Source organism: Schistocerca cancellata, chromosome 9 (genome assembly GCF_023864275.1).
Source record: "Schistocerca cancellata isolate TAMUIC-IGC-003103 chromosome 9, iqSchCanc2.1, whole genome shotgun sequence".
Taxonomy (NCBI): domain Eukaryota; kingdom Metazoa; phylum Arthropoda; class Insecta; order Orthoptera; family Acrididae; genus Schistocerca; species Schistocerca cancellata.
In genome coordinates, this window is record NC_064634.1 from 185,530,635 (window position 1) to 185,544,093 (window position 13,459).

Below are 13,459 nucleotides of genomic sequence, written 5' to 3' on the forward strand. Positions count from 1 at the left end.
AAACAAAAGCAGAAAAAATGTCTGGTAAAAATGGGCTATAGCGTGAATACCTTAAGAGCTATGGGCACTTGTTGATCTACGATACTGTGAAACACATCTCTTCTACTGAACAAGTCCCTATAGCTCTTAATTTACGCATTTCATAGAGCACGTTTACTGGAAAATTTTCCTTATTATGGTCCATACTACCACTTCTGTAAGTTACCTACCCTATAATCTTATCAAAAACAATACTGATGATGTATTGCACTGTCAGAGGTATCAGAACTACTTTCGCTTACAACATACGACTCTTTCGTCTCCGAATCGAGATCTCTCACCTCAAATTGGTACTAAATGGAAAGCACCAGTTTGCTTGTGTTCTACATCATTACTTTTATTATGTTAACCGGTTTTCGGCTTACAAGGCCATCTTCAGACATTTACTGAGTATTGTCACCAAAGAAGTTACAATGTTTGCAAACAACATTGAAAGACGTGTAACATGTCTAGACTGAAGCAGAAACATACAGTAAGTAACGTCTTTGACAGTGTGGTGGTAATGCAATGAAGAAGTAAAAATTGAACAGTAAATAAATAAAAATGGAGTAGACAGGAAAAACTTTAACACAGAATAGGAACAGCATGCCTACATAACAGTTTCTACTAATAAACAAAACTAATAAAATAAAATAAAATAAAATTAGTACTTGACAAGGCTACATCAGGAAGTACGAAACATGGAGAGTGATACACAAACCAATTAAAAGAAGAAACAATTATCAATGTAACTACAGTATACATTAGGAACTTAAACAATATCATTAAGATAAACAGAAATAAATAAATGCAGGAAAATGTAGGCGTTTGAGGGAACGTACAGTAAATGCAAACTTGGAGAGCGTGGTGGTACTGCACTTTAACATTAACATTATATTCAAAACTGTTGCTATGTAACAGTTTGCATTAAATAAGTGAATCAAGTAAAATATAAACAATATTTGATTAGACACCTACAAGAGGTGTTAAACATGGACGGTAATACAAGTATCAGTTAAAAGAAAGCATTGGCTGTTGAAACTACAGTCTATATGGAATACATACACAACTTCAATAAAACAAAAGAACTTAATGAATAGAGGAAAATGGGAATATGTAGGAACAGACAGTGTGGGATATGAGACGGTGTACAACAGAGTGGAAAGCTGCATGTATGTGAGCTAAGGGATGTTCTGAGCAAGAAGATACTACTGTGTCTGTAGTTGTAGTTTTTTTTATAAATTTTGAAATAATGTGTGTGTGTGTGTGTGTGTGTGTGTGTACTGATGTCAGTGGTAAAAATGGAAATGAGCTGTGGCGTCATTGGGCGAGAGGCCCCTTGCGGGGCAGGTCCGGCCGCCTTGGTGCAGGTCTTATGACATTCGACGCCACATTGGGCGACTTGAGCTCCAGATGGGGATGAAATGATGATAAAGACAACACAACACTCAGTCCCTGAGTGGAGAAAATCCCCGACCCATCCTGGAATCGAACCAGGGCCTAGGACGGCAGTCCGTCACGCTGACCATTCAGTAATGAGATCTAAGAAGTTTTCTTCATTGCATTACCACCATACTGTCAAAGATGTTAGTTACTGTATATTTCTGCTTCAGTCTAGACGTCTTACTTCTCTTCCAATGTTGTTGGCAAACATTGTAACTTCTTTGGTGACAATACTCAATAAATGTCTGAAGATGGCCTTGTAAGCCGAAAACCGGTTACCACAATTGTTGGACTAAAGCAAACTGGTGCTTGTAATTTATTATAAATTTTTTCTGCCAAGAACCGACGGAAGATGCTGTTAAATTGGTACATTTACCCTTCTCCATAACCCTTGAAACTTTCTAATATTGTCAAGAAATCATACTGTGTAATTTCAAGGCATTTTCCGTTCCGTCCAACTGCCCTTCCAAGTCCTCGGCCGTCTGTGACAGAATTACAATGCCATCAGCAAACTATACCTTTTTCTTTTCTTCTCTTTGAATTTTAATTACAATTCCAAATTTCTCTTTGCTTTCCTTTAGTGCTTTCTCAGTGTCGAATAACATGGGAATAGGCTACAGGTCTGTATCACTCTTTCCTCGTCTTTTCCCTGCCTTTCACGTCCTACGACTCTTGTAGCTACACTTTAGTTTTCTGTTCTGATAACCTTTCAGCTGTATTTTACCACAGATGCACTCATAATTTCAAATAATGTGCTACAGCCAGCATTTTCTTCTAATCTATGAATGTTACAAACGAAAGTAAGTTTCATTATTAATTGTAGGTATTTAAAGTTTATGAATTCAGGTAACGAAACATACTTAAAACAGTAAGTAGTACTGAAGATCCCGGTGACGACCCAGATTAGGCAAACTATAAATTCTTAAACATTTTTCCACGATATTGAGCAATTATATTTGTCACACGTAAAAGAAACTCTACTGAAAGTCAAGGCATAATGCGATTACAAAGAAAAACTATTATCTGTAACATAAGTATTATTATTATATTTGTTCTTTTTGCTATCGGCGTGAAACAAAAAGCGCCAGACACACTCTTGCTTGTTCTTGTTCGGATAGGACGCCACTGTTGTGTACATGTATTATTTGAGCAGTGAGCTCCAGTATATGTATAAAATGTCACTGTTGTTAATTTTAACTGTAACCTCCACCACATATCCCGTTTGCTTGTTCCATCAGTTTTGAAAGAATTTCAGACGCCACGCCGGCAGCAAGCTGAACATCGCTGGACGGCAACTGTCTGCCATTAAGCGGCAATTTCTGATTATAGTAATTATTGTCCCGTTCTATCCACAGGTGACGCTGGAGTTCGGCGATATTATTTCTTTCATCCATGATCTGTAGGAAACTGACATGATTTATTCTGACGATTTTTAAGTGCAATAGGACACAGACTTGGCCTGAGATAAGACGTATTTAAATCACACGTAGATCCCTACGTACTGAAAATGGTGAAATATATTTTTGTATTTTTATATAGCTTATAATGATTAACTGTTTTTGAGCATGGATTCGTCTAAGCAATTTCAATAATTTATTCAGGATCCCACGCTACATTGTGTTAGTAAAATCTAAGAACGATCCGTGCCTTCACATATCTTTGAAGTGGAACCAAAATCAAATTAAAAATAAAACATAAATTAAATTAAATAAAATAATAAAACACACACATTAATGGGTTATATGTAGACAGATATATTACAAGTAATACAGCAGATCCTGGTTACACACTCGGTTTTATGTGCACTTTTTCTAGGATATCCATTAAATCCATATTGAGACATCTGTTATATGAAGAAGTATTTGACCTGATTCTGCATTAGAAATCTTTCTAGAGTGCATGTTAATAGTAGTAGTAGAGGGGTTTTTTGTGCGCGCGACAGCAAGGTCTTCAGCGCCCGTGCATGTTAATGGTATGAGGATTCATACTTTGATTACAAATGACACTTATATATATTTGAGTACATACCCTTTTCTTCAGCTTCTCTTTAAGGAAACCCTCGAAAAACGAGAATATTTTCTCGAGACTAGGATTGCTGTTGATGACGTGGAAGCCTTTGGGCCGTAGCGGATATGCCTCCTGTAAGAAGAAAAAAGAAAGAAATTTCACTACATGGAGACGAAGCGAAACTCAACTCTTGATGAGCTAACCAAGAGTTTAACTCTGCAAACTCATTAGTCCGTTCCATTCGACTTGTTATGTACTTTTTTCCAACACATCATAAAGGAAGAGTGACAATATCGGAGGGAAACAATATTTAAGCTTTGATCAGTTTTGAGTCTCATGAACTGTCACTGTCCTTTGATTTCGTATTACATTGAACTGGAATGGGTTACCAACAGAGAGACACAGACGAATGTGGTAGTATTGAAGAAGTAATCGTTGGGGCGTCGTATAGTGGTTCCCATGGAATGCTCAGCCACCTTTGTGTGACTGTGTTAGCAGCGTGGATGCCAAGAAGTAACTGAAGTACAGACCTACAACGTGCTACAAACGTAAATACGTATGGAGGATAGCGTAAGTCGACATGAGCGCCGATCGTTGAGAGCTGGAATGCTGACCCTGAGTAGACGCTGATTTTTCTTGTTGAGTATTTTCATTCTTTGAGATTAAACGAAATAATGTTTTGGAGTAACCTTGTTAGATGACAGCAACTTGCAACATATAAGAGTACTGATATGCACAGGAAAGGCGTTGATTGGATCTGATGATGAAAAGTAATATGTCGTTTGAAATAGAATATTAGTGGCTGCGAAAGCAGTGTGCGGAACATTATACTCTATTACCACCGTCCAATAACGCCATAGTCCAGAGAGTGGAGCAGCTATCAATTAGTATGAAGCATTCCCCGTTGCTCAGATCGCGAAGTTAGTTTTGATGCAAAGACATCTTCCAGACTCATCCAAGATAGGTGCGACAAAGGTATTGATGGACAACGTAGAGAATTATGCCGTCATTTTTCGTTACAATTCATATGTCGAAAACTATATAGCCATGTGTCATTCATATTACAACGACAGTGGACAGGTCACCTCTCACCTTGGTGCTGTTACAGAGCCGGCCGGGGTAGCCGAGCGGTTCTAGGCGCTACAGTCTGGAACCGCGTGACCGCTACGGTCGCAGGTTTGAATCCTGCCTAGAGCACTGATTGTGTGTGATGTCCTTAGGTTAGTTAGGTTTAAGTAGTTCTAAGTTCTAGGGGACTGATGACAAGTTATGTCCCATAGTGCTCAGAGCCATTGGAACCATTGGCTGTTACAGATTTATGCGTTTAAATAACCAACAATACAGCTGGTAAGCTACGGTCCTTCGGAGTGAGCAAACAGTTCGTCACGACTTCAACGAAATACTGCTGACTCACGAATAAAATTACATGTAGAAAGAGAGTGGCAAATAAGAATTGGGAACTTAAAAAATGTAATGGACAAAAGTAAAATAAAAAAGAAACCACATCGGCCAATAAATTCCTGCACTCGAGCAGAACCAATTAAAAGAGACACGTGAACAGGGTGGAATGAAGGAATGAGTTACAAGACAGAATCCACTGAGCCGTGCGCGGCTCGCGCTCGTGCCGTTTATTGCTCGTCATCTTCTTTTTGTGGCTCTGTCGCCTCGTTTTTTCTTTAATTCGATTTACTGGCGACATTAGCTTGCTGGTTTGCTTGCCCGTCAGTGCCAGCAGCAGCGTTTATCGATAAGTGCACTGTCGTACCATCTCTGGAGCGACCGCTGGTAATTCCGGGTCGTCGTCTGTCGGGTGTTCAGTTGGGAGCTGAGTCGGGACTCAGCAGCAGTGAAGTCGTGGTCGGAGCAAGAGTCGGGGGGGGGGGGGGGGGCACCATTGAGGTCCGGACAGCCAGTACTCACCGACCACTGGCGCGACACACATGAACCGTCCGACGGAAGCAGAGTTGAGCGGGGACGACCGTTGGTTCGTCGTTCGGTCGGTCTCTCATGAGACGACGTTTAATTCGTCTTCCGATCGCTTCTGGGCGCCTTCAATTGATCAGCTTGCGGGACTTGGGTCGGTTCCTTCCTTGTGCAGGGATGTCGGATGGCCAATGGACAAGTGTTCCCTCTGCATGGTTGGGTCCGAGTCAGTGTCTCCGGGTCGTCGTGTGTCGGGAGTTGTGGGGACGGAGCGCCAGTGAGGCGCAGACAGCCAGTATTCACCGACCACTGGCGACACACATGAACTGTCCGACGGAAGGAAACTGGAGCGGGAACGACCTGGGTTGGTCGTTCGGTCGGTCGTCTCATCGGACGACGTGTATTTGGCCGCCGACCGCTTGTGGAAACTGTGCGTCGAATTGATTCGTCCTTGTTGTACCACAAAAATTTTACGATTGTTCGAGTTCTAGTCCAAGTATGTTTCGTAGAACCAAGTCTAGCTTCTGTGATTTCTGATATATCCTAGCCAGTAATGCCAACCGAGCCCGCTGCCAAAAGGTTGGCAGCATCAAAGTCCGGACGCCGTCCGCATAAGCAGCGCCAGCGATACAGGAAATCGCCACAAGTCTGCGCGCGCCACCGCTGGCTTCTGGCTTCTTAAGCGCTGGAGTCGCGAGCGCTAGGACAGTTCTGTATTCGCCGCTCAGTGGTATACTCGCCACCGATTTGTGTACTTGCTAGTCAGTTGTGTGTTCATCGCAGCAGAGTTGTCGTTTGTCGTCAGCCGACGCTGACCTAGCCGCTCCGACTCGAACTAGACAGATTTCTGTAGACACGGAGTTCACTACTGGGTTTCTGTATCTTCGTTAATAAAGATAAGTACCGACTTTTATTTAATCAGAGTGTTTGGGTTTTCATCTTTCTGTTCACTGTTCCAGCGGACCGGTCGGCCCGCTATTAATTGTGTGGCGGTGACTTCGTAAGCCGTTTCTACAGCGAAGTGTTTGTCGCTACGAACGCCGCCACAAAAATTTCCACTGAGGAGATCAATGCTGTCTGCGTACTGGAGTTGTCAGTCGGTCGGTTGAAATAGAGCAGCGAGTGTGTCGGGTGGAGGGGAATTGATTACGCTGTTGGTTGGTTCTTCAGCCGTCTCTAGGTCGTGTTGCCACCCGATTGTTTAGCGTTACGCTTGGCTGCCTGTCTCACCTAAACTGTTGTTAGATTTTCCTCCTCAGGCCGACCCTTGGAATACTTCTGAGCACCACTGTTTGATGTTTGCGATTGTCATTTTATTTGGTCGCAGATACTGTGCCAGGCCTTCAGCCGTGCATTAATATTGACTGTTTTACGTTTAGTATATGGCCTTCAGCCGAACCTCATAACAACTTTAAGATTAGGCCTTTAGCCATGTTTCACTTAAAGTTCTTGTTGCTCGGTATTTAGACTTTCACCCACATTTGATTCAGAATCTGTGGCTTTAATATGTAAATCTTTGTCTGTAAGGTTTCTCTTGAACTATTTAGAATTCTTGAAGCGGCCTTCAGCCGTGTTCTGTAAATGTTTATCTTAAGGTTGTCTTTAATTATTCTTGCGTAACTACTTGGGCCTTCATCCGACAAGATACTTCAAGTTTTCTTAAGATTTTTTCTGTTTTACTGTGTAAAGGCTTATCTTTATAGTCTGTCTTTTATTATGTAAAGAAACTATTTTTAATTGGGCTTTCAGCAGAAGAATTAACTTGAATTTTCCTTAATATGGCCTTTAGCCGGAATTTGTAAACGCTTGGCTTTTAAAGAATTTCCTTAGATGATCTGAAATATTATTTTCGTCTTTAGCCGAGAAGATATTGTAATTTTACTTGAGTAAGGCCTTCAGCCTTTACTCTAAATCCTGATCTTTTAGAAGGAATCATTTAAACTTATTTTGGATAAGTTACTTGGGCCCCCAGCCGTGAATTGATCTTTTTTGTTTTAAACATAAAACTGTGCTTTGGTTCGAGAAATAAAGTTGTGTGTTCTTGTATAACTAACAGTAATTGACCTTGACCCCTTTCCACAAGCTGATCCGATCTGTCCTGCGAAACCAGATTACACCCACGACAGGTTGTAGCTCACGTTTACTGGAGTTGAGAACGTAGATGAAGGTGGGGACGTGGGCGATATCAAAAGGCAGTGTAACACATCACACAGCAGCCAATAACATCATTCCACTGTGTCTGTGCGGAGCGTGTGCTGCAGGTTGAAACTAGAATATTAAACGCTGACTTTCGTATTGGCGATCGTATGGTGGCATGCATAATCTGCAAGAGCGTGCGTTGTGCACGCTAGATGCCATGCATTTGCTTGCCTACTTGGTCTTCGACTGTCAAGCCCACACCAGTACAAAATACAACAGCCTTGTTACGTGACACGTCAAACTATTCCGGTGGTAACACAGCAGTCTCTCCCTCTAATGCTATGTCTGTCTCTCTATTGTCCTTTAGTACAGCTGTATTGTGAATCTTCTTACATGCCATTCCTGGCAGCTCCTCGGCTGGTCCTTTGGGGTCCGTTTCCAGTGTCCTGGAGATGGGGGTCATTGTCTAACCTGGAGATGCCGATCGCACTTCTCTTGTTTAAAAATTAGTGACTTTTCCTTGTCAGCAGGGAATTTCCTCTAACGGGAGCAGGGAATGACCAATGAAATGTCTTCGTTTCTGTTCTGCAGTCTGATGGAAGTAAAGGTCTGACTGTGGCAACAATTTTGTGGACCGGTTTAGATTTCGTAAAATTGAGTAGGTGACACATGTAGGAAGGTGACAGTGGTCAATGCTGGGCAGTGGTGAAATTTTAAATAGTGTAGAGAGCTGGATTATTATATGTGTACTCGGGGTCGTAGAAGACTGTTTTAAAGCTAGAAAGCGTACAGAAAACACACACATTAGCGCAGAGGATCTCTCAAAGTTTAGTGGTGGAGTTGTACTTGGTGGCATGTCAAAATACAGAGAGGAAAAAAAAAATGCGACACCAAGAAGGAGTTGTGCGGCATAAACGAAAGTTGTCAGGCGTGTTTCTACATCTGAAAAATTATGTCCGTTCAGATTTCGCGCGAGGCTCATAAAAGTGTGGATGCAAATCATGTTTGCTTTAAATACACGCTGTAACGGTCGTGAGCGTTAGTTAACTTTCACGGTGGAAGTGGTGAGTTGACGTTAGTCAGGAATGCCTTTAAGACGACAAAGACGCGGTTATCGACACCTCACTACGTTGAATGAGGTCGTGTGATAATACGAGGAGCTGAATGTTCCTTGTAGAAAGACTTGGCAGGTTGTAGCTACTGTGGATGACTGCTCACGGCGGTTGTCACTACTATGTACGGTCGCCAGAAGACCGGACTCACAGACGGCCACGTGACACTACCGAGAGGAAAGACCTTCGTGTACGACGTATGACTCTGATGTGTCGCACTGCATCTCCAGCAGCAATCTGAGCAGCTGTTGGCACCACAGTGACACAACAAACTGTTACAAATCGGTTATTTCAAGGACAGCTCCGAGCCAGACGTCCTGTCGCAAGCATTCCACTGACGCCAAACCACCACCATTTGTGACTTCAGTGGAGTCAAGTGCGATTGGAGGGCTGGGTGGAGGTCTGTCGTGATTACTAATGAAAGCCGAATCTGCTTCGGTGGCACTCATGGCCGTGTGTTGGTTTGAATAAGGCCAGTTGAGGACCTGCAACCAGCTTGTCTACATGCTAGACAGCGTGGTCCTGTACCTACAGTTATGCTCTCGGAAGCAATTTCGTATGATAACAGGAGCACTATCGTTGTTATCCTAAGCGCACTGACTGTAAATATGCTCGTCAGTCTTGTGATTCGACCTGCTGTGCTGCTATTGATGAACAGAAATCCAGGGGGTGTTTCCGAACAGGATAACACTCACCCACATACCGCACTTGTACCCCAATATGGTCTACAGAGTGTCGACATGTTGCCTTGGCCTTCGTCAGCGAGGGCGTGTGGAAACTCTTGAGAGCATGTCTAGGCCGACATCTCCCTTTCGTTATGGCCTCTGGCAGCGACTATCTTTCACTTGTGGCGCCATTTTGAGGTACCAACTGTACTCTGGGACCTCATTCTTCAGACGACATCACAATAGTTGTAATTTATCTGTTTGTGTGTAGCTTTTGCACAGTCGTCTGAACTCCTGAAGATATTTATACTGAGACCCACCGTGGTTTAACAGCGCAATTCGGAGAATACTCAGGAAGCAAATGCAGTTGCACTCGCGGTGCATGAAAGATCGGGAGAATGAGGACAGGCAAAAGTTCGTAGAGATTCGTGCTGCTGTAAAAAGAGCGATGCGCGAAGCATTCAACTACTACCACCGTCATACCTTAGCAAAAGATCTTGCTGAATACCCAGGGAAATTCTGGTCTTACGTAAAATCGGTAAGCGGGTCGAAGGCTACCATCCAGTCACTCACTGATCAGTCTGGCCTGCAACGGAAGACAGCAAAACGAAGGCTGAAATTTTAAATTTAGCATTTGAGAAATCTTTCAGGCAGAAGGATCGTACAAACATACCGCCGTTTGAGTCTATTACAGATTACCGTATGGAGGACATAGTGATAGACATCCCTGGGGTTTTGAAGAAGCTGAATGGGTTGAAAATAAATAAATCGCCAGGTCCTGATGGGATTCCAATTCGGTTTTACAGAGAGTACTCCACTGCATCGGCTCCTTACTTAGCTTGCATTTATAGCGAATCTCTTGCCCAAAAATGGTTCAAATGGCTCTGAGCACTATGCGACTTAACTTCTGAGGTCATCAGTCGCCTGGAACTTAGAACTAATTAAACCTAACTAACCTAAGGACATCACACACATCCATGCCCGAGGCAGGATTCGAACCCGCGACCGTAACGGTCGCTCGGCTCCAGATTTCTCTTGACCAACGTAGAGTCCCGAGCGACTGCAAAAAAGCGCAGGTGACGCCTGTATATAAGAAGTGTAGAAGGACGGATCCTCAAAATTACAGACCAATATCTTTAACATCGGTTTGTTGCAGGATTCTCGAACATATTCTCAGTTCGAATATAATGAATTTCCTTGAGACAGAGAAGATGCTGTACATGCATCAGCACGGCTTTAGGGAGCATCGCTCCTGCGAAACGCAACTCGCCCTTTTTTCACATGATATCTTGCGAACCATAGATGAAGGGTATCAGACGGATGCCATATTCCTTGACTTCCGGAAAGCATTTGACTCGATGCCCCACTGCAGACTCCTAACTAAGGTACGAGGACATGGGATTGGTTCCCCAGTATGTGAGTGGCTCGAAGACTTCTTAAGTAATAGAACCCAGTACGTTGTCCTCGATTGTGAGTGTTCATCGGAGGTGAGGGTATCATCTGGAGTGCCCCAGGAAAGTTTGGTAGGTCCGCTTTTGTTTTATATCTACATAAATGATCTTTTAGATAGGGTGGATAGCAATGTGCGGCTGTTTGCTGATGATGCTGTGGTGTACGGGAAGGTGTCGTCGGTGAGAGACTGTACGAGGGTACAAGATGACTTGGACAGGATTTGTATTGGTGTACAGAATGACAGCTAAGTCTAAATACAGATAAATGTAAATTAATGCAGATGAATAGGAAAAAGAATCCTGTAATGTTTGAATACTCCATTAGTAGTGTAGCGCTTGACACAGTCACGTGGATTAAATATTTGGGCGTAACATTGCAGAGCGATATGAAGTGGGACAAGCATGTAATGGCAGTTGTGGCGAAGGCGGATAGTCGTCTTCGGTTCATTGGTAGAATTTTGGGAAGATGTGGTTCATCTGTAAAGGAGACCGCTTATAAAACGCTAATACGACCTGTTCTTGAGTACTGCTCGAGCGTTTGGGATCCCTATCAGGTCGGATAGAGGGAGGACATAGAAGCAATTCATAGGTGGGCTGCTAGATTTGTTACTGGTATGTTTGATCATCACGCGAGTGTTACGGAAATGCTTCAGGAACTCGGGTGGGAGTCTCTAGAGGAAAGAAGGCGTTCTTTTCGTGAATCGCTACTGAGGAAATTTAGAGAACCAGCATTTGAGGCTGACTGCAGTACAATTTTATTGCCGCCAACTTACATTTCGCGGAAAGACCACAAATATAAGATAAGAGAGATTAGGGCTTGTACAGAGGCATATAGGCTGTCATTTTTCCCTCGTTCTGTTTGGAAGTGGGAGAGAAGATGCTAGTTGTGGTACGAGGTACCCTCCGCCATGCACCGGATAGTGATATGTACATACACAGATGGCGATAGTATCGCGTACACAAGGTAAACGAAAGGCAGGGCATTGGTGGAGCTGTCAGTTTTTTCTCTGGTGATTCAAGTGAAAGGGTTTGCAAAGTGATTATGGCCGCACGATGGGATGCAACAGACTTTGAACGCGGAGTGGAAGTTGAAGATAGACGCATGGGAAATTCTGTTTCGGAAACCGTTAGGGAATTCAATATTACGAAATCAACAGTGTCAGGAGCCTGTCGAGATTGCCAAATTTCGGGCATTGCCTCTCACCACGGACAACGTTGTTGCCGACGCCTTTCACTTAACGACCGCGACCAGCAGCGTGTGCGTAGAGTTGTTAGTGTTAACAGAGGGAAAAGATTGCATGAAATGGCAGGACAAATCAATGTCGGACGTACGACTAACGTATCAGTAAGGAAAGTACTGTGAAACTTGGCGTTAATGGGCGATAGCAGCAGAGAAGTGACGCGAGTGCCTTTGGTAACACCACGACATCGCCTGCAGCGCGTTTCCCGTGCCCGTGATAATACCAGCTGGGCTGTAGATGATAGAAAAGCCGTGGCCTGGTCTTTTTTTTCTTTTTCCTTTCCTTTTTTTTTACAAGAAGGTGGGCAGCAGCACACTACGCTGCTCTTCAGCCACAAGTTTTACAGAGCAAAATACAATGGAGACACATAGAACAAAGTGAGGGGCAAAAAACAGTAGACACAGAAACAAATAACACGTAGCCATTCACACGCGAAGACACCTAAAGAAACGGTTGGCGCTGCACACGGACACTGACAGAGACGACACGTGAACGATGGAGCGTGGACGGCGAAAAACACTGAGGCACAAACACGACGGCACACACATTAAAACGATGGCGATGATCTCCGGCGCTCGAATATCCACTTTACGTGTGAGAGACCGGGGACCTGCCAAGAGGGGAAGAAGGTGGTGGGGGAGGGAGAGGGGAGAGCGAAGATGCCAAGGGCATAGAGATGGGGGGAGGAATGAAGGTATGGGGGTAGGCGAAGCCTGGGGGAGGAGCGGGAGAGAGGTAGGAGGGAGGGAAGAGGGACAGAAGGGGGAGAGGGTGCCCATAGGAACAAACACAGGAAGAGGGAGAGAGTATCAAAGTTGGTAGGAGGAGTAGATGGAGGGGAGGAGGGCATCGTTAGGGAGGGGTAGGTGGCGGAAGCCACCTTGGGAGAGGGTAAGGAGATTGGAGAGATGGAGAGCGGGCGTGGAAATACAGGCGCGGCAGCGGACGGGGACGGGAGAAAATGGTTCAAATGGCTCTGAGCACTATGGGACTTAACATCTATAGTCATCAGTCCCCTAGAACTTAGAACTACTTAAACCTAACTAACCTAAGGACAGCACACAACACCCAGTCATGACGAGGCACAGAAAATCCCTGACCCCGTCTGGAATCGAACCCGGGAACCCGGGCGCGGGAAGCGAGAACGCTACCGCACGACCACGAGCTGCGGACGGGACGGGAGAGGATGGTAGTGACAAGCGGGTGAGGGGGATCGACTTTACGGGAGGTGTAGAGGATCCGTATCCGTTCGAGGAAAAGGAGGAGGTGGGGAACAGAATGAGATCGTACAGGATACGCGTGGGGGAGGGGAGACGGATGCGATAAGTGTGGCCTGGTCAGATGAGTCTGAATTTCAGTTGTTGGGAGCTGATGGCTGGGTTGGAGAGTGGCACAGACCACACGAAGCCATGGACCCAACGAGGCACTGCACGCAGGTAGTGGCTCCGTATTGGTGTACG

At 44.3% G+C, this 13,459-nt stretch overlaps 1 protein-coding gene across 1 annotated transcript in view; it reads right to left on the bottom strand.

Annotated features, from left to right (window-relative positions):
• Window positions 1–13,459, bottom strand: part of LOC126101005 (alpha-tocopherol transfer protein-like) — a 67,998-nt gene that overhangs the window by 10,116 nt on the left and 44,423 nt on the right. Inside the window, exon 5 of the mRNA XM_049911671.1 lies at window positions 3,490–3,600. Coding sequence (XP_049767628.1) covers window positions 3,490–3,600 — 111 coding nt within the window. The remainder of the gene's footprint in view (window positions 1–3,489; window positions 3,601–13,459) is intronic.